This window comes from Paramisgurnus dabryanus, chromosome 4 (assembly GCF_030506205.2).
Source record: "Paramisgurnus dabryanus chromosome 4, PD_genome_1.1, whole genome shotgun sequence".
Classification (NCBI taxonomy): Eukaryota; Metazoa; Chordata; class Actinopteri; order Cypriniformes; family Cobitidae; genus Paramisgurnus; species Paramisgurnus dabryanus.
The window spans coordinates 46057816-46078035 of NC_133340.1; the positions used below are offsets into that span (position 1 = coordinate 46057816).

Consider the following 20220-nt stretch of genomic DNA (forward strand, 5'->3'; position numbering starts at 1 on the left):
GTAACATCAGTGGCAGCCAGTAACTTCTCTTCCGAGGGGCGCAAATTCAAAATATATGCTTGGAGTGTCATGTGTGTTGCTTGTCATTTCAAAGTGTGTGTTCGTTGTGTCATGTGAACCACATGTGAACCACGTCTGGTCAAAATACATGCCCGTTGCACCGTATTAAAAGGGATTATGATAAAATAGATGCTCACCTAGATACTCACAAGACACTAACTTAACACTTAACTCTAGTTACACATAAGTGAGTATCTGGCAAATGCGAGCGTCTCTTTTATCATAAACCCCTTCGAAGCATCTGCAGCAGGCTTCTATTTTGACATCCTGCATCATGTACATAAGTTTAGATTACGTGCCAAACACATATTTTGAAATGAAGAGCCACCCACATGACGGGCTACATACATGTTATGATGAACTTCACATTGAGCGCCCTCAAAAAACAGGTCACCGGCCACCACCAGTTAACATGTCTCCCCAACAACCTGATGATTTAAATCAGGTGTTTAAAATGAGGAGACATCTAAAACATTCTGAAAGGGGGTACTCAAGGAACAGGATTGGGAAACACTGTTATAGTTATAGTTATAGTTCACTGAGGGAGAGAGAACAGAACGTGCATCATGTTTATTTTCTTAATAGTTTTTTTTGGGAGTGGACACAATAAAACTTACACACTTTACAGTTTTGAATGATGTATAAATCATATACGTATGTCCAAAATCAGCAGAGTAATTTGAGTCTTTTTTGCACTGAAAATAAAAAAGCAGGGTGTTAAGTATTATGTTATATATTAGCCACCTTAAATTTGATCCAACAATTTTGGCCCTGGACAGATGTTAGATATACCTCAATACATAGGTCAAAGTTCTTGTGTAAACTTATGCAGACAATGTTCAGTTGGGTCATGAGAGTGGGATTGCAAGTGGTTCGTTACTGTCGTCAGCATTGTTGCATACAGGCAGAGGATGCTGTAAAGCCCGATTTATAGTCGTGCGTAAGCTCTACGCCCTGCACCTTGCAAAATTTTTAACAGCGCGTCAGTTCTACGCCGACCGCAAGCGCTGTGATTGGTCCACCCCTCCCGTCAGGTAAAAAAAACTGCATCATACACTCTAAAAACAAACGGTGCTATATAGCACCAAAAGTGGTTCTTTGCCCGTAATCAAAGAAGAACCGTTTTTAGTCCCATATAGCACCGGTGAAGCACCAGTGAAGCACCTGTGTAGAACCAAATAGGGGCCATATAGCACCACATATGGTTCTACATAGCACTATTTGGTTCTACACAGGTGCTTCACTGGTGCTTCACCGGTGCTATATGGCACTAAAACGGTTCTTGTATGATTACGAGCAAAGAACCACTTTTGGTGCTATATAGCACCGTTTGTTTTTAGAGTGTAGGTATTTCCGTTTGTGACGGTAAAAACAAAGATGAGCCAAGTTGAGGAGTGATTTAACTCAAACTGCAACAAAAGTCGCTGTTTATTTACTTCCATCACTGCTGGTCTTCTCAAATCATACACAACAAGTTGCTGTTTGTTCTTTGTTTGTGGGTAAACTTGCCATGCTTCTTCTTCTCTGGCGGTCGCGCTGCTACTGTGGTTACACGCGTGGATACTGCCTACCGTGTGTTTGCACGTCGACGCGGACGACAACGCAAAAGTATAAATGAAAACCGACGCATAACCGACGCCGTTGTGGCTACACAACATGTTCCTCTCGTGAATATTGCCGTTCATACTTTACCTGTGATCCATCCAGGCTCTCTTGGAGCTGTCACTAGGTAAAAGCAACTGTTGTTGTCTGGCACCTGTTTAATCCATTGAGGTACTGGTGAGTGGTGTGGCTTTGACAAGATTGGAGTCTCTTGTCTGGCATAAGTATAATATTAGTTTCAAACATCATTTTTTCAGCAGATTAAATAGAGATAGTGTTGCAGTGGGTCAGGTTTGTCATTTACACATAGAACACCTGCTCTGGGCACAACGTGCCTCAGCGTTGCATCCTTGGAAAGCTGGCGAACATTTGCCTGTGTGTGCGTTTTGCCTGCTGTGGGGATGCATTGGCTGTTGGGAAACAAACCAGGTTGATAACAGATTTCCTTGATCTCATTCTGTGCTCCATTATGAATGGAGACCTGTTGGATGACTCATGTAGTGCACAACAGAGCTCTTTTATCACATTCTGGTGGGGGCAGTGTTTAACTGGGGCAAGCATGCCCTATGTTCTGGTCCTGTTGTTGGTATGGAACAGTTTGGGGACAGTGGTGGTGAATCCAGCTTTAAACAGAACTTCTTTGGGTAAGTGTATGCCAGACATAGAGTTGAGGCACAGGTGCCATGTGAGCTCATTCATGCTGTGGTCCTGAGCATTTACACATGAAGGGCAGTCCTTTTCCAGAAGAGAAGTTGTGGGTTGTGCAGTGGCTTAATTCGTGATGAAGTGTCACAGGTGGCTACACAGAAAAAAATATAGTTCTGAGACATGCTTCACAGTCTTGTGTGGCTTAAAAAATGCCGGATTCAATATCATTTGATTTTGAGCTGGGTTCTGGCACTTATCAGAATGTTCATTTACATGACTAAGCAGGCCAGCTTCAGATTTTAATGGCTGTGCAGAGTCTCATTGAGCTGTTGTGAATGATTGCAAAGGCGCATTAAACTTTTCAGTTCTGGCTGTGGTGGGGCTTGGTATGGCTTGGATGCAGCTGGATTGAGTTTCGCTGTAATGTTTGTCAAAGTTGACATTCTTTCCCCATCTTTTTTTTGTGAGGAAAAAGACAATAGCAGTTGTTAGCATGTGCAGGATGTGGTCCATCTCTTCATAGTGATCATCCGCTGTCATGCGCTTTATAAGGGCATGGGGTGACAGACAGTCCAGTGAGGGGGTTTGACCTACAGCCATTTCAATGAAGGTGGGTGGATGAGGGCTTGGCCACGTGGTGTGCTGAATGGCTATCCCCTGAGGTGGACAAAGGAATAGCAGGCTTTAATTTACCAGGGTGTAGGCCTCTGGTGTGGCCTGGTTTGACAGGAGGTTCTCGCACTTGACCGGGCTGTGAACCAGGTAGTAACAGGTTCAGCTTGGACACTCCACTTGAAGTTGCAAGTTGACAGTTACCGTGGTTGACAGGCAAGAGTCCAACAGGCAGTGTGTACTTGACAGCCAAGGTAATGTCTGGTGTGTTGCTGATCGTGAGTGTGTTAAACAATGTGAGCTTGGGCTTTGGTCGGTTCGACTATGATGGGTCATACCTGACACCTTGGTTTATTTATTTATTTATTTGTTTATTTATTTGGGTCCCTATTAGCTTCCACCAATGTGGTTGCTAGTCTTCCTGGGGGCCAAAAAAGTGCTAAAACATATGTACATTTAAAATACACCAAGTGTAACATACATAGGTTTAACATACATATAACATAACCACATTTATACTTTTGTCCACATATACACATTCACACACATACAGCATTTAAAAAATATCATCACCTATAACAGTCACAAATTAACTGGTATAAGACTATTAATTGTAATCTGTTTTAAAGTCTTCTTAAAATTACATATGTTGGATATATGCCTTATTATCAAGTCCAATTTATTCCAAGCAGATGCTGATCTAACTAATACTGTTCTTATCATACAATTGGACCTTGCAGATGGAACCACTAACACACCTGAGCTCACCTGACGCGTTTCCTGAGCTCACCTGATGTCCGTGACAATACCCACTAAAAACCAATTTATCAACAAAAGATTTTGGATTATTTTTATGCATATAACATAGAAGACTTATATTAAGTTTGTCCTTAAAATTTAGCCAGCCCAAACAGGTATGCATTTTATCCACGAAAAGAGCAACCAAGGGCTACCCTTGCAGCTCTGTTCTAGCGATTTGTAATTTTTTCAGATGTTCCTGTCCAGCACTGGACCAAATTACTGGGCAGTACTCCAGATGTGACAAAACTGAAGACTGGACAACTGTTTTTATAACTTATGGTGGACAATATACTGAACATCTCCGGGAAACAGCAATGCCTTTGGCCATTTTAGACACAATATGGTCATTCTGATCAGCCCAAGAGAGCTGACTATCCAGCTTCACACCCAAGAGTTTAGTCTGACTCACCTGCTCTATCACAGATGTATCAATAAATAAATTTAAGTTACAAGGCATACCAAGCATACGTTTAGTACCAAAGATTATACATTTAGTTTTAGATATATTGAGAGCTAATTTATTAAGTGTTACCCAATTTGTAATGGCATTAAGTTTACTCTGCAAGGTGCAATTTATGTCCATTATTGTAAGTGATGCATAAAACATTGTAGCATCATCTGCATAGAGTACAACATCTGCTCTTGACACAGCATGTGACAGATCATTAACAAACACAGAAAACAACAATGGACCCAAACAGCTGCCTTGAGGAATACCACATGACAACTGTTTACAATCAGAAAAGCTCCCATTGAAAAATACCCGCTGACTTCTACCAGAGAGATAACTGCTTATCAATGATACAGATAGATGTGAAAACCCATAGCACTTAAGCTTGGACAGTAAAATGTCATGGTCAATAACATCAAAGGCTGCTGTGAAATCCAGCAGCACAGCACCCACAAGCTTTTTGTCATCCATAAAAGTTAACCACTGGTCTATCATTTCTACCAATGCAGTGTTATTGAAGTGCCCTGGCTTATACGCATGTTGTGAATTGGAGAGCAAATCATTTGATACAAAGTACTGCATCATTTGATCAAAAAGTAACTTTTCAAATATTTTGCTCAATATAGGTAGAATGTTAATTGGTCTACAGTTTGATTCAGTGAGACCCAATCTATCATCTTTCAATAAAGGTATAATTTTGGACTGCTTCCAAATTTCCGGAAACACCCCACTTATCACAGATCTATTTAAAATATGACTAATAAGCTTGCATAAGATGTTAGCAACAGTTTTAAAAATTTTACCATCCAAGTGATCTGTACCTGCAGTTTTTTCCTCCGGGAGAGAGAGCAACATCTTTTCAACAATTTCCTCTCTAACTGTACCAAATGTCAATGAACAAGATTTATTCCTCATAATGTTCTTCACATTACTACAAGGTGAATCCTCGGGGTATGATAACATACTAGATCTTAAATTTTCAGTTTTCTTTATAAAAAAGTCATTCAAATGATTTGCTATATCCAAAGGTTTAGTATTTCTGCTGCTGTTTCCAAATACTTATTAGAACACTTTGGCTTTTTACACATTATTTCATTTATCACTTTTCACAATTGCTTGCTATTATTTGATGACTTACTAATCTTTTGGCTAAAATATATTTTCTTTTTTAATCTATTTAGCTTTGTCACTTTATTTCTCAACTTACAATAATACCTTTCATCCATATCACTTTTAGATTTTAGAATTTCAGCTTTGGCATTATCCCTTTCCCTCATAATAGATTTTAGCTCGGCATCTAACCAAGGAACATTATTGCCTTTTATCGACCTTTTTCTAATTGGTGCATGTTTGTCAACTATTTTCACAAACCTATCCATGAAAATACGTAAAGAAGCATTAACATCCTCCTCGTCACAAACCGCCGACCAAGTGGACCTTTCAACATCTTCCACAAACGCATTAGAATCAAACGTTTTGTAAGACCTTCGATAGACAATCCTTGCACCAGATTTAGGCAATTTAGTTTTCTTTGTTGTGATGATTAAATTATGATCACTGCATCCTACTCCTAATATGACATGTGAACACAACTCATACACATTTGTAAAAATGTGGTCAATGCATGTTGATTTGAATTTACCATTCAGAGAAATTCTTGGTGACCTGCCAAGTGCACTTTATATAAACTCGCTGACTGGAAATTAAAGGTTCCTGTGCTTGGGCCCAGGCTCATGGATCTGATAGTCACTTTGTTCCAGTCATACCTCAGTTTGGCATGTTCTTGCTGTTCGGCTGTCATGGTGGCTTGTTGTTGGGACGAATGTCTCTGTGGTCAAGAGGCAGGAGATGAATCAAAGCAAACGTGCAAGGTCGCTCTGGCGCATCACAGGACCGGAGACAGACGTATGTTAAAAGTGCATGTTTTTTTTCTTGTCAAAAATGACAATCGTTTCGCTAGATAAGACCCTAATTTTTAGTTTGGGATCGTTTAGAGTACTTTGAAACTCCGTTGAAAAAACTGTTAAGTGTTGAGTTAAGTGTTTGGAGTCCATTAATGTCCATTAAAATTAGAAAAATCCTGTAATGTTTTCCTCAAAAAACAGAAATTCTTCTTGAATGAACAAAGAAACACATCAACATTTTGGATGACATGGTGGTGAGTAAATTATCTGGATTTTTTAAAAAGAAAATGGACTTATCCTTTAATAAATCCAACAACCACAGGACAGGGCTACCGTCCATATGGTAAGAAGTTTCCAGTTTAATAAACCATTGCAAAGCAGTTGTCTCTTTGCTTCTGCTGTTAAAAAGACAAAACTGTGAATTTTGGCTATACTTTGGTTATTTTAGGAATTTTTTTCAGAAGGTTATCTGATTTGACTATTTTGTGCCTTGTTTTTTGTTCCCCTGCACTTCAGGCATTTTGGTCACATTTGTTCTGCCCCTTGTTACTTCTGACTTTTTTTATTTATTTATTATAAAGGTAAATTCTGATCTAGTTTAAGTCTGTTTGGATGGCTTTTCATTGTAACAATGTTGCGCTGTTGTGTGCTGGCACTGTCACGGTTAATCCGTGTCATGTCTTGTTTCTGTTCCGATTGTTGTCACCTGGACATTCATTAATTAATTATCTGCCTCATCACACCTGTATGTCATTTCGTCTGTGTATTTATACCCCTGTCTGTGTCACACTCACTGCTGGATCATTGTCGCTGATTCCCTGTCTGTTCCTGTGTTTACTTTCCTGCCCGTTGTTTGATTCTCGTGTTTGTTTCTTGTTATCATTAAATGTTATTTATTTATCCCGAACTCTGCACTTGTGTCCTTAATCCTGTAACCCATCGTGACAGGCACATGCAGCCGAATGCGCTAGGTGGTCTGCCTGTCATATTTAAGATCATATATAGGAGTTCATCAAACTAAACTTCAAACAACAGATTTATTTTCGACAGGTTTAAGTTTTAAAATGTATTTAAAACAGGGTGGTTATCTTGTCAAAAGTTGGGCTACAAAACAGGAAAACCTTTCATTAAATTTCGGTGATGAGATGAAAAATATCTGCACCAAACCTATATATTTGACATGATTGTCTCTCTTGTGATTTAATATTATGGTTGGTGTTCACTTTCAAATGATAGAAAAGAGATTCCTGAAACAAATGATATAAAAATGATCAACTGTTTCTGTACCTAAAGTGAATACTAAGGGTGTCACGATTTAGATTTTAAATCGAAATCGATCGAAATTAAGTCACAACCTCGAACTTCGAATTAAAAAATGGGATCGTCGATGCTGCCCCATGTCACGTCCGGTCGGCTTATCAAGTGGGGGAAAATAAACCTCTCAGAGCTGCCTTAAAAAACATAGATCCAGCGGAATGCGATTTATATTTTAAATATGAGGGATGTATTGCTACAACTCCTTGTAATGCATATCATAAACAGGATTACTACCTGGTGATCTGCCTTCGGACAGAGCGCAGCTCTCTGCACGTCTGTGAGAGAACCACCAGTTTAGTTTATGTTTAGACTTCGGACAGATGTGAGAGCGCGTGCACGTGAGACAGAGAGAAGCGCAATAATAATAATAATAATAATAATAATAATAATGGCATATAATTTTTGTCTTTCAAAAAAAATTAATCTTTTAAAAACCGAGAATCGAATCGTGGCCTTAGAATCTAAAATGTAATTAAATCGAGGATTTGAAGAATCGTGACACCCCTAGTGAATACAGAGATGATCAAACTCAATTTAGCAAGCAGGTAATTCTGTGCAAAATAATAAAGCGTAGTGTCTATAAATCATACATTTTTCATTAATTTGTTTTTCTTCTTAAAAATAAACTTTTAAGGAATTGTATATAAAGCTTAGTTTTTATCATTTACAGTAACAAACACAAATTATCATTTGTATAAATCTTGAAACGAAACTTATTGCTCTCCTGTTATTTAATTTGGTTCTAAATGAATTTTCTTGGCTTTAAGGTTTTAGGCTTATGACAATTTTAAAAGACATCAGTGTCTGATTAATGAATGTCATTCTATTAATAGATTGGTAAAACAAGAGAGATTTTCCACATAATCTGAGATATGATATATATAGCCATAATAATAAATCAGAGTACTTTTGTACTTAAGTACATTTTGAGGCAAATACTTTTGTACTTTTACTCAAGTAAAATTTAAATCAAGCACTTCTACTTTTACTGGAGTAAGATTTTCCCTTGGGTATCTCTACTTTTACAGAAGGTTTGTCGTCCACCACTGGTGTGAACCAATAACCAGATCAGCTGACTATAATCAGACTTGTCCAAGCACACAAAGGCGATAATGCCAAATCAAAGTTCAAATTTAACAAATAAGTCAAATCAAAGTTTAAATTTTATGGAATTAATCCTGTTGAAGTTTAAATTTAATTAAACTAATTTGATTAAAGGTTAAATTCAATTGAATTAATCCAGTCAAAGTTTAAAATGAAACAAATTAAATTAAAGTTTAGATTCAACCAAATAGAATCTTAAATGTATCTGAGAACTAATGAAATACAAGAAAGGGAAAAAAATTTAAATGAATAAATAAAGCAATACATTAGCAATAATAATAATAATTATTATTATCTAAATAATAACAACAATTAATAAGTCATGACCATATTACATAATAAAACAGCCAAGAAAATAAGGCATAGTACAACTAAAAAGGAAAAAATAAACAGGAAGTAGGGAGGAGACCAACTGAGAATGCTCAAAAGGTGGTGCTATTGAGCCCAAGTAAGTCAGGATAAGAGAGATGAAACAAAGAAGTACACCCAAGACATACTGCCATCTACTGTTTGTTAGAGGTAATGCATCTTAACCCGACTATCCAAATCTCCAAGTTCAATGTGGAAACCACATTCATTTGAAAGCAGATTTGCTACAGGCAAAAGTAATGTGGGACGAAAGTAACAAAGCGATTTTAGTTTGGTAGATCAAGTTTGCCAAGCAGGAAACAAAGACAGAGAACAGTTTGAAGAATGTTCCCCCAGGGAGGCGGTCCTTGAAGAGCAGAAGAGCTCCAAGCTTGTAGGTCCAGAGAGAGAAAGGAAGAAGATAGAATCTATGCTAAGGCCTTGGTCAACAGGCACAGGAAGTAAACTGTTGCCTACAATCTGTGTGTTTGTTACACTCGCGTTATCGTTTACTTTGGGGCATGTATTTTTTTTTGCATATCGGTAACAGGTACCAAGACACACACATCAACGGAAATGTAAAATCGTGAATCGGACCATAGGTGCGCTTTAAGATCACACCCTGTGAGGCAAGAATTGACCAATGTCTCCTGAATGGGCAGGGATTTCCTCATTGTTAAGTAATCAATGGGCCAGATTTACTAACAACTTGTGCCAGCACAAACCATCATTTTGGGATTAAATAACGATGGTCGGGATGCAGTGGATAATTAGCACTGAAATAGTGTGGTCTAGTTATTTTTGCGACTGACCTGATTGCATATGCCTTCTGAGTTTCCCTTTAAGACGCAAAATGTATAGGAGGAGATTATTTAAATGATTCACCCAATGTGATTTACTAATGTTTGCTGGTGTGATATTATTGTTTTTTGCACCATATTTAACGCAGAAAAAAGCATTTTGCACTTGTAATTGCTGAAATTGTAGCTGATAGTAGAGGCATCAGAGAGCACATGATTTAAGGCAAAGGATTTTTTTTTAAAACATGTTTTTTAATGGTTTATTTGGAATGCCAGAGAAACATATTATTCAAAAATATTGTTTGCCAAGCAGGTTTTTTAAATTGGTGAGTAAATAAAAGAGGAGTCACTAGGAAAAGTCACACAATACCAGGTGTTTCAAAACTTAATGTAAACCTTCACTTTTTAGTGTCCTATGGCTTTGTTAGCTGAGACGTCCGTGGTGCTGAACTCAAGCGCTTCACACGTTAATAGATCATGCAAAACTCATCAGCTCTGCTTATTTGCGACCCTGAATTAATTTGTGCTGCTCTTAGTAGATTGCGTTTGTCATTATGAAAATTAGCTGTTGTGCCTGTGTTATTTTATTTGTGCTTTTTTGTAAATAACCTGCAGGTAATACCACTCCCACCTGCGCTTTTTTGGAATTGCGCTCTCACACTAATTTGCCCTGCTTAGCATCTCTGGCCCAAAGTATGATGCCTGTAATGGCTTCATAACATAGCCTACATAATTAAAAAGGGAATTAACTCTTTCACCGCCAGCGTTTTTAAAGAAAGTTGCCAGCCAGCGCCAGCGTTTTTCATGATTTTCACCAAAGTTTAATGCCTTCCAGAAAATGTTCTTCTTTAAATATATAAACATACAATATACCAAATGAAAGAACAGACCCTCTGCTTTCAAACAAAAAAAACCGTTTCATCCTACCTTTAGTGGTTCTTTTGCAATCAGCTTTTGAATATGGGTAGGTTTTTGCAAAAACACCATATTTTGAGCAAAAAGCAGAAATAATTCCATTTTTATGACGGACTTTTCATAGAGATCCGATTCAGAGCGATCTTTAAAACAGACACGGACATGCAGCAGCTTGGCATAGGGCAATACTTCCGGTTTTAAAAAGTTGCGGAAGGGCGCCACCTGGTGGATAATAGCGGTATTGCGGAAAGACGGAATATCTCGTCATTGGCGGGGAAGCGTTTTCTCTTAATTGACGAGAAATCTCGTCAATGGCGGGGAAAGAGTTAAAAGAGAATTTAATTGAACTTCAATAAAGGGGACATTTCACAAGATTTTTTCTAAATGTCAAATCTTTGGTGACCCCAGAGTACATATGTTAGGTTGTAGCTCAAAATACCATATAGATAATTTATTATAGCATGTTTAATTTCCACTTTGTAGGTGTGAGCAAAAATGTGCCATTTTTGGGTGTGTCCTTTTAAATGCAGATGAGCTAATCTCTGCACTAAATGGCAGTGCCATGGTTGGATAGTGCAGATTAAGTGGCAATATTATTCCCTTCTGACATAACAAGGGGAGCCAGATATCAATGACCTATTTTGTCACATGCCTGCCAAAGAATGGTTTACCAAAATTAAGTTACTGGGTTGTTCTTTTTATGCTGCATTTACACCAACCGCGGTAGAGGCGTTGAGCGCGAGTGATTTCAATGTTAAGTCAATGTGAAGACGCGTTGACGCGCGTCAGGAGGTCCCGCGGCGCGGAAGAGGCGTGCAGCGCGGAAGACGCGTTTCCGCCTCATTCGCGCGTGAAGCTCGCGCGAAAGGCGCGAATTGAGCGTTGTGCGCGGTCCGCGCGAATTGTGCTTTTGTGCATTTTGACCACGCGCGGTAGACGCCCAAATTTTGACACCCAAAACGCGTTTGGTGTAAACTCAGCATTACACATTTTCTAGGTTGATAGAAGCACTGGAGACCCAATTATAGCACTTAAAACAAAAAAAAAATTTGGAAAAAGTCAACTTTTCAGGATATGTCCCCTTAAAATATTATGAAACATATTGCAAAGAATTTGTTGTATCTTACCTGGATCTCTCTTAAGTCTTTATCATGGATATTCTGCAAGGGATCAATAAAGTTCTGCTTGACCTCCATATCTAAAGCATCTTTAACTTCACCAAGCTCTCGCATGGCTTCTCCAGCGTCAATCAAAGCCAGACCTAAAACAAGAGTAAACCACTTATTATCTATATCTATCATGCTGGCATTCAGAAGCATTGGTCACAAATTTGCAAGGTAGAACATCAGGATGGTGTATTTGCATAAAGGAAAAACATTTGTGTTGGAGCTTTGGTACGTTACTTAGTTTTAATGCGTTATAAACAAACATCTCGGTAATAAACTGCAAAAACTGCAGCTATGCAACGTACAGAGCTCTGAACAATCTTACTATGTACAACAAAAACAACAACAACAAAAAATGCATATCTACATCTTAGCACAACACTGCTTATTTGGAGCGCAGACCCAGAGTGGCAGATGCTGTAGTCTTTCTTTTAAATCCATTTTCGAATGTCCATGTTAAAATTAGTTAATGCAATACAACCTTAAAATTATGGAATGTTCGTAGCCTTCGTGTTTGCTTTCCGTAGTGCAAGAAATTTTATGTCATATTATTAGGTTGGGGAGCACGCTTAGTCAAGACTGTCCATAACTAAAATATTGCTCTTTTGGATTACTATTCACTCTAGGAAGACAATACACTAGGCAAATGTGATTGTGAGGCAAATGTAAATAGCACATTTTATCATTAAAATCCAATTCAACATTAATGGTGATCTGAGGGAGCAGGATAGGGCGAGTAAGGGTGCCAAGCCTTAAAATCCCTGGATGTACATTATCATGCTTATTACACAGCTACTTGCCACATGAGTAAATACTCGACAAGAAATATGGAATTATTTGAAATATTGGTAACCTTTAAAATTTGTAACAACTGCAAATCTTCCAAGATTAAGTTCAAACAGGAAAAACATACAGTTTGGTTTAATAATGTATATTTACACATTATATTTACACATTATATTTACAGTCTAGGGGTGGCACGGTCCATGAAAAAAATCCGAACCGTTCGGTTCGCTTGTCTCGGTTCGGAGCGCGTGTGTACCGCACGGTTCAACGGTCCATGGCATGCGCAATGTAGTCTCATGCCCTGTATGTGACCTCAGATAGCGTGTTTCCCTTTCGCGCGAAAGAAGAGGTGACTCGTTTGGAGTAAGTACTGCGGGTTATGTTACGTGTAGAAATGGCAAGTGGGAGAGAAAAGGAAGTCTGCCCGCAGTTGGAGGATGCGCCAGCGTCGTATAAGTTTGGTGTGTGGAAACATATTTTTATTTCATGTTACTTATGATGACAGCGGAAATAAAACAATAGATAGAACTGCAGTCTATGGGTTGAATATGCTCCAACAGCCACAGGAGATCGCCTTCTCTCCGACCATTTATCTAATCTGAGGTACTGACAACAATGTTTTACGTCTTTTCATATTCAGCGCTATTTTTAGCCTTTCATTGATAAAATTAAAGCGGCTGATTTCCGCGTAGTTTCATTTTGCTAGCGTGTGAAAGTTGCGCGATCTTATTTCAGAAATTGCCCCTCAAAGTAATCAGAAGTGGTCAAAAGTGGACAAAAGAGACTTAAAGAGATTTAAATATTACAGGTGCAAAGGTTATGTTTCTCTCTCGTCCACATAAACTCTCAGTATTAAAGCAGCCTCTCAGTGATAAATCTAAGAGCTACACTGAAGTTGGCATTTTAATAAATGCAAGTTATCTTTGTGTGCTAAAAATGCACATAAAGTTTATGTAGATGGCAATACACATTCTCTTTTTTGCCAATTAAATGAAAAGCATGTTGAAATCATCAATGTCTTCCCTCTTGCTCTATCAAAATCTCATCTGGCTTTCCTCAGAGATGGTCCAATGTGCTTAAAGTCAAATTCAGTTTGTGCATGATTACATGATATAACTTTTTTTAATACTGTATCCTAAATTATGGATAATTAATACATTAATAAGATAATACATTTCTGGAGTGTAAAAAATTTAAAGAAAAAATAACAACAAGAACCGTACTGAACCGTGAACCGTGACCATAGAACCGTGATACGAACCGAACCGAGGGTTTTGTGAACCGTGCCACCCCTATTACAGTCTCAAACGTATTATTAATTATACATATTTATATTGAATTTATTTGCAAGTATTAAACTGAATTTGTCAAGACAACTCACAGTACCCAGATGAATTGTGGGTTATCCGTTTTAGAGATTCTATCTGTGAATAACATACCTCAGTCCTAATTTCTGGATCAGAATCAAGTATTTTAGATTGGCGTGTAATAAGAAAGGGATGATGCAGAGGCAGCGGGTTGTTATCGCAGAAATAAACTAATAAGCGGGATAATAAAATATTATGTGATCGAGTCCTGATCACACTGACAGGGTTTATTTCATGACTGTACTTTGCTCACAATAAGAGAATTTGTTAGATTGCACAAGCAATTTAGTGTCCTTTATGTGGAATCCTAGCAAATCAGGGCACAGGCATATTTAACTGCATGTGGTGTGAAAACTGAACTTTGAAAATACTGTCTGACAGTCAATATAAAAAACTTGCAAAATAACTATTTAAAAGAAGTTCTTGGTAAATTGCAGATAAATCTCAAAATTATAGAAGCCAGATTATATGATGTACTTTTTAGCCAACCCTTACAAAAAAGAAGTTTATTCAAGTGTGCTATAAGTATACTTCCTTTAAACTGAAAATAAGAAAGTATACTTTCAGTTTACATTTTATGTACTTCTCTAAAATGTACTTTAGGTACTTCTCAGAAATATACTTAAATTGTACTAAAGTATACTCGATCTATACTGACCGAAATGTCTAAGTATATTTGGCCTATACTTGTTTACTGACATATACTTAAAAGTATAAAGTAAAAATGCAACAACGAAAGCTACATCAAGAAAGCTGCAAAAAGCCATATGACTAGCCCTGGTGACAAATAAATATACTTTATTGTATTTCAAGTATATTTAACAATGCAATAGTACACTACAAATATATTTAGAAAGAAATGTACCATCTTTGAATATATTGAAAGTATGCTTACAACATATTTGCTTACAATTACACTTTTAACATATTTCAAAATAATTATAATTTAGTATATTTTTAAAAGTATACTTTCAAAAAATATACTTGGAGTTAAAGTTCTGTGCACTTTTTAAAGTATACTAATTTGAACTTATTTTAAAGTTTATTTTAGGTATACTTTATCTGTTAAAGTTATCATAATAATAATGCACTGACAGCATATTTATAAAATACATTATTTAGCATCCTTTAGAAACAGTATATTTTAAGTAAATTTTGAAAGTATATGTAGTGTACAAATGTATATTATCTTTATGGAGACTCTTTAGTGTTAGTAAACTAGTAGGTTATTATTTTTGTGCTGCAGGTATACTTGCAAGTATTCTTTTACTATACTTTTAGTTAACTAGTGTACTCATACTGAAAGTGTACATGCAAGGGTTTCTGTTAGTGTACACTTAGTAAACTAGTAAGTTACTAATTGTGTGCTGCAGGTATACTTGCAAGTATTCTTTAACTATACTTTTTGTTAATTAGAAGTTTACTACTCAACTTTACTTTAAGTGGACATAACATCATACTATAAATATATATATATATATATATATAAGTACAATACAATGTCCCGTGTATTAATTTTTATACTTTCATATACCTTTTAATTGTACTTTCAATTTGAAGCTCAATCTTTCATATGCTATCAGTGAGCTAATCAAACATAAATAATAAATGGGACACTGTAGAAATTGTGAGTAAAAAAAAGAATGGAATAATTTACAAATCTCATAAACTTATATTTTATTCACAATAGAATATAGATAACATATCAAATTTTTATCAAATGTGTAGCTCTCATAAAATCCAAATTAAGCCATGACATTTCAAAATGTCTCCCTTTCAACATTTGATATGTTATCTATATTCTATTGTGAATAAAATATAAGTTTATGAGATTTGTAAATTATTCCATTCTTTTCTACTCACAATTTCTACAGTGTCCCAACTTTTTCTGATTTGAGATTGTATATATATATATATATATATATATATATATATATATATATATATATATATATATATATATATATATATATATATATATATATATGGCTGAATCCCCTGAATATTAACTTTCATTCTAGACTCCATTTCCAATAATCCCGCATACCTGGACTGATTACTGTGCCACCTGAAACTCATTGGACAACCTATATAAACTCTCTGGAAACATTCAGTCAGTGCAAAGTCTTGATTTGTACCGGCTGTCTTTGCTGAGCGGTTTGCCTGTCTGCATATCTATCTGTATTTATTGATCTTTATCTGTTTTACCCGGTTTATGAGTATGTTTGTTGCCTGCCCTGACCCTTTTGCCATGACTACGAGATTTGCCTGCCCTACATTGCTGTGTTTGCTGTTGTTTGACCTTACCTGTTGGAATACGCGTATGTTTATTAAAAACCTGCAGATGGATCCTCAGTGTCAAAGTGCTTTTTTACACAAGCAGTATACAATAAGTAAACAATAAGTTACCTACTAGTTTACTAAATGTACACTAACAGAACACTTGCATGTACACTTACAGTATATGACTAGTAAACTACTAGTTAACTAAAAGTATATTAAAAGAACACTTGGAAGTATACCTGCAGCACACAATAAGCAACCTACTAGTTTACTAAGAGTACACTAACAGAACACTTGCATGTTCACTTGAAGTAAAAGTCTAGAAACTAAACTACTAGTATAGTCATGAGTTCACTTGCAGTACAAATGAAAAACTAATTGTGCACTAGTTGTACACTTAAAGTTGACTACTCTTACACTTATAGAACACTTAGAAGTAAACTTTTATATACTAAAAGTGGGCCAATTTAGTCCCAAGCGGTATTCAAGCAGTACACTTACAAGTATACTACTAGAACATAAATGTTAGTACACTTACTACATAAAGTATACTTAAAACTACACTCCAACATTACTTAAGTATACTTAATAAAATGAACTTGAAGTATACTTCTTTTTCGTAAGGGAAGCAAGCATTACCGAAGTTGGATTCCTCTCCAAGTTCCCTGCCAAACCTTTGCATGGACTCAGCCAGGATGGTTTCAGTCTGTGTGTAGCCAGGACCTTTATCTCCTCCTCGGATTTTAGACATGGAGCTCATCATACTCATTTTAGCACGAGTTGCTACATAAACATAAAAGCACAAAACAGATTATTTCCACTTTCCACAATAGGGTTATAATTAGGGCTGTCAAAGCTAATGTGTTAACACATGCAATTAATTCATTAATCATTAACGCTTTCAAATAATTTAAAGCAATTAATCACAGTCAGTTAGACCACCAGCACTGCGCCCGGGCTTAAACTGTAGGCCGTGGGGAGGAGGTGTGTTCCCTTTCGAGAGCGGTCTCTCGACATTGCGTCAGAAGCTGATGGGATCCTCCCTCCAATCACAAACTCCTTGAGGCCTTATTGCATAAAGCCAGTGCAGTTGAAACTCGCGTTGGCAAATGACGCTCAAGATGGCAAAAGGAGGCGGGACTGCCTCTGCTATATTAGGCACCGTCTGAGCGGCATAACCTCTGAACTTTCTCCTTCACAAGAATCATTCAATGATCATTTAACAAATAATATGCACATTAGAGGAAGTTTGTGTCTGGCTAACTTGTAGAGATTTGATTTGACTTTATTGTCTGTTCAGATTTACTGGACAGAAATTCATGTTTGACACTGGCTTCAACAAACATTCCACAACAACATTACACACCACAAAATAAAAACACATTATAAATCACACAATACTTAAAGCCGCTCTATGCAATTCGGCGTTTTTGTCAAACTGCGACCCCTAGAGTCGCTGGAGAATACTTGCAACTGTCGTAATTTCCCACTCTAGTACTCCAAAGATAATGACCAGGTAATGTTTCACAATTTCATACAAATATTAGGCTACTGCATAGTCTACTAAACTACAGATGATGGTAATAGGCGGATAATAAGAAGTTTATTCCAAGTGTAGAGTGCATATAATAATAAAATACCGCGTTTGCTAGCTTATAATGTTTTAACATGATTGCAGCTAAATCACAATTAAACATTACAAAATGCCATGACAAAGTTAATTGTGTACGTTGCATTATTTCATAACATTGTTCGTTATAATGTCACTATACATGATTATTGCTATTTATCATAATAGTTTGCAAATTGTGCTTGTTCACACTATTTACAACCTCTAGGCTTATTTATGTCCTGATAATTATGTGAGATATTGACAACTGTTGTCATGATAATCGCATGACATACTACAAGCAAGTGCAACAACATACAACATAGACCGCAAACAAGTTTACAAATGAGAGATTTACTTACTAGTCCATCAACAAGATCGCCAGATCAGCATCCCATCCAGTGCTGTCTTTTAGCTCACGCCAACAAGTAAAAACCTGACCGAGTGGGACTCTTGTCCGGTTCTTAACGCGGTCAGATTATCTTTTCCTACTCGCTTCCGAACGCGCTTTCTTAACTTTTAAATCGTTTAGCCTCACGTCTCAAATTCGCGTGTGCAGTTGTTGTTATAGGCTTGATTGACTTCATGCAGCGCTGCAAGAACCGACCGCCGGATGACGTCAAAGTGCCGTCTCGGATCATTCTCGCGGTACTTTGACGTCATCCGGCGGTCGGTTCTTGCAGCGCCACATGAAGTCGAACAAGCCTAACGTGTGTGACGTCGTTGCCGTAAAGCAAGTCGTGCTTCTCGCGAGATTTGTCAGGGGCGGTTCTCTCAAGCTTGCATTGCTGGTTTTGGTAGCGGCGTCCTCCCCGAGCTTCAACAGGAGGATGATTCGCCTTACTATGACTTTGTTTACCACCGAAATAACTTTGAAGCTGTTATATTAAGGTAAAATAACTGCATAGTGTGTCTTTAATACATACATACTAATTAAAAAAAAAGATACATGATTCAGTTGATTAATACAACATTCACAATAATGGCCCTAGTTAAAAGTTTGGTTTAAAACAGTCACTGTCAATGGAATAAATTATCTTTTAAAAATGTTCTTTTTGGCATATGGTGCGGGTAGCCTACGCCCGGAAGCTAGGACCTCAAAGCAGTAGTGCAGGGGATGAGTCTGGTCTGAGTAAATCGCTAACGCCCTTTTCTCCAGAAAGTGTGAGAATAATTCTTGCAATGTACTCTGTTTATGGCCGATAATCTTATTCGCTTCATTAATTACTCGTGTTAATTTATTCTTGTGTTTCATTGTTAAATTTCCATACCATGAGACGATGTTGTAAGTTAAAATGCTTTCAATCACTGATCTATATACAGTAGTTAAAATGTTCCTTTCGGTGTCGAAGTTTCACAACTTTCTAAATAGACTTAAAAGTTGTCTAGTTTTCTTATGTACATAGTCCACATTATCCTGGAACGAGAGTTTGTCATCGATGATTGTGCCTAAATATTTAAAATTTTGGACTTGCTTTATTTTTACACCTTTTATAGTAATTTGTTCATATGGGAGAGCAGTTGTGCATTTCTTATTCTGATTCCCACAACATAATTCCTTTGTCTTTCCAATGTTCAACCGTAGATGACTGTTGTCAAACCATTGTACAAGACTTTCAATATACTCAAAATAGGTGGAACAGTTCCTGTCTGTTTGGCAAGAAATTAAAACCAGATCATCTGCATATTTAATCAGAGCAAGATCATCCCTGTTGCACTGGAGCTCATTGGTATAAACAGAGAAGAGCAAAGGGGATAATACACATCCCTGTGGTAACCCAGAATGTAAGACTATGCAGTCAGATGAGACTGCATTAACACAGACTCTTTGGGGCCTATTGCTTAAAAATTTCTCAATCCATAAAATTAACCAGCTATGTACACCTAAATCTTTTAACCTTCCTTTTAAAATTTGTGGCTGTACAGTATTAAATGCTGATGTAAAATCCATAAAAAACATTCTGACACAAGCATCAGTTTTATCTAAATGATGCTGAGCTTTATGAAGTAAGGTCAGGTACAGGGAGGCATCAATGGTACTCCGATAAGGCTTAAAAGCAAATTGTAATGGGTCAACAGAACCATTAATTTGTGCTAAAAGTTCCTTGCTCAATATGCACAGGACTGATGTGAGGGCAATTGGCCAAAGGTCCTTAGGATCTTTTGCATAGGTGGTTTTGGGTACTGGAATAATGGTAGTATTTTTCCATGCTACCGGCACAAAGCCATCATCTAAAAAGATCTGAAACAGCCTAGTACATACATACCCAAGTTGTACTGCACACTCTTTTAGAACAATACCCCTAATGCCATCTGGACCAGTAGCCTTATTTGGTTTGATTCTACGGAGCACTTTGATAACCTCCCCTACCTCTATTCTAATAGGTTCAGATTCTATCAGAGAAACATTATGCTCAATATCTATATGATTGTCAATTCTTGAATAA

General features: G+C 37.1%; 1 protein-coding gene across 1 annotated transcript in view; it reads right to left on the minus strand.

The window, feature by feature from the left end:
- The window catches only part of sh3gl2a (SH3 domain containing GRB2 like 2a, endophilin A1), a 115006-nt gene that overhangs the window by 4497 nt on the left and 90289 nt on the right, over positions 1 to 20220 (minus strand). Inside the window, exons 4-5 of the mRNA XM_065254863.2 lie at positions 16804 to 16947; positions 11690 to 11823 (exon numbers count right to left, since the gene is read on the minus strand). Of these exons, the coding sequence (XP_065110935.1) occupies positions 11690 to 11823; positions 16804 to 16947 (278 nt within the window). The remainder of the gene's footprint in view (positions 1 to 11689; positions 11824 to 16803; positions 16948 to 20220) is intronic.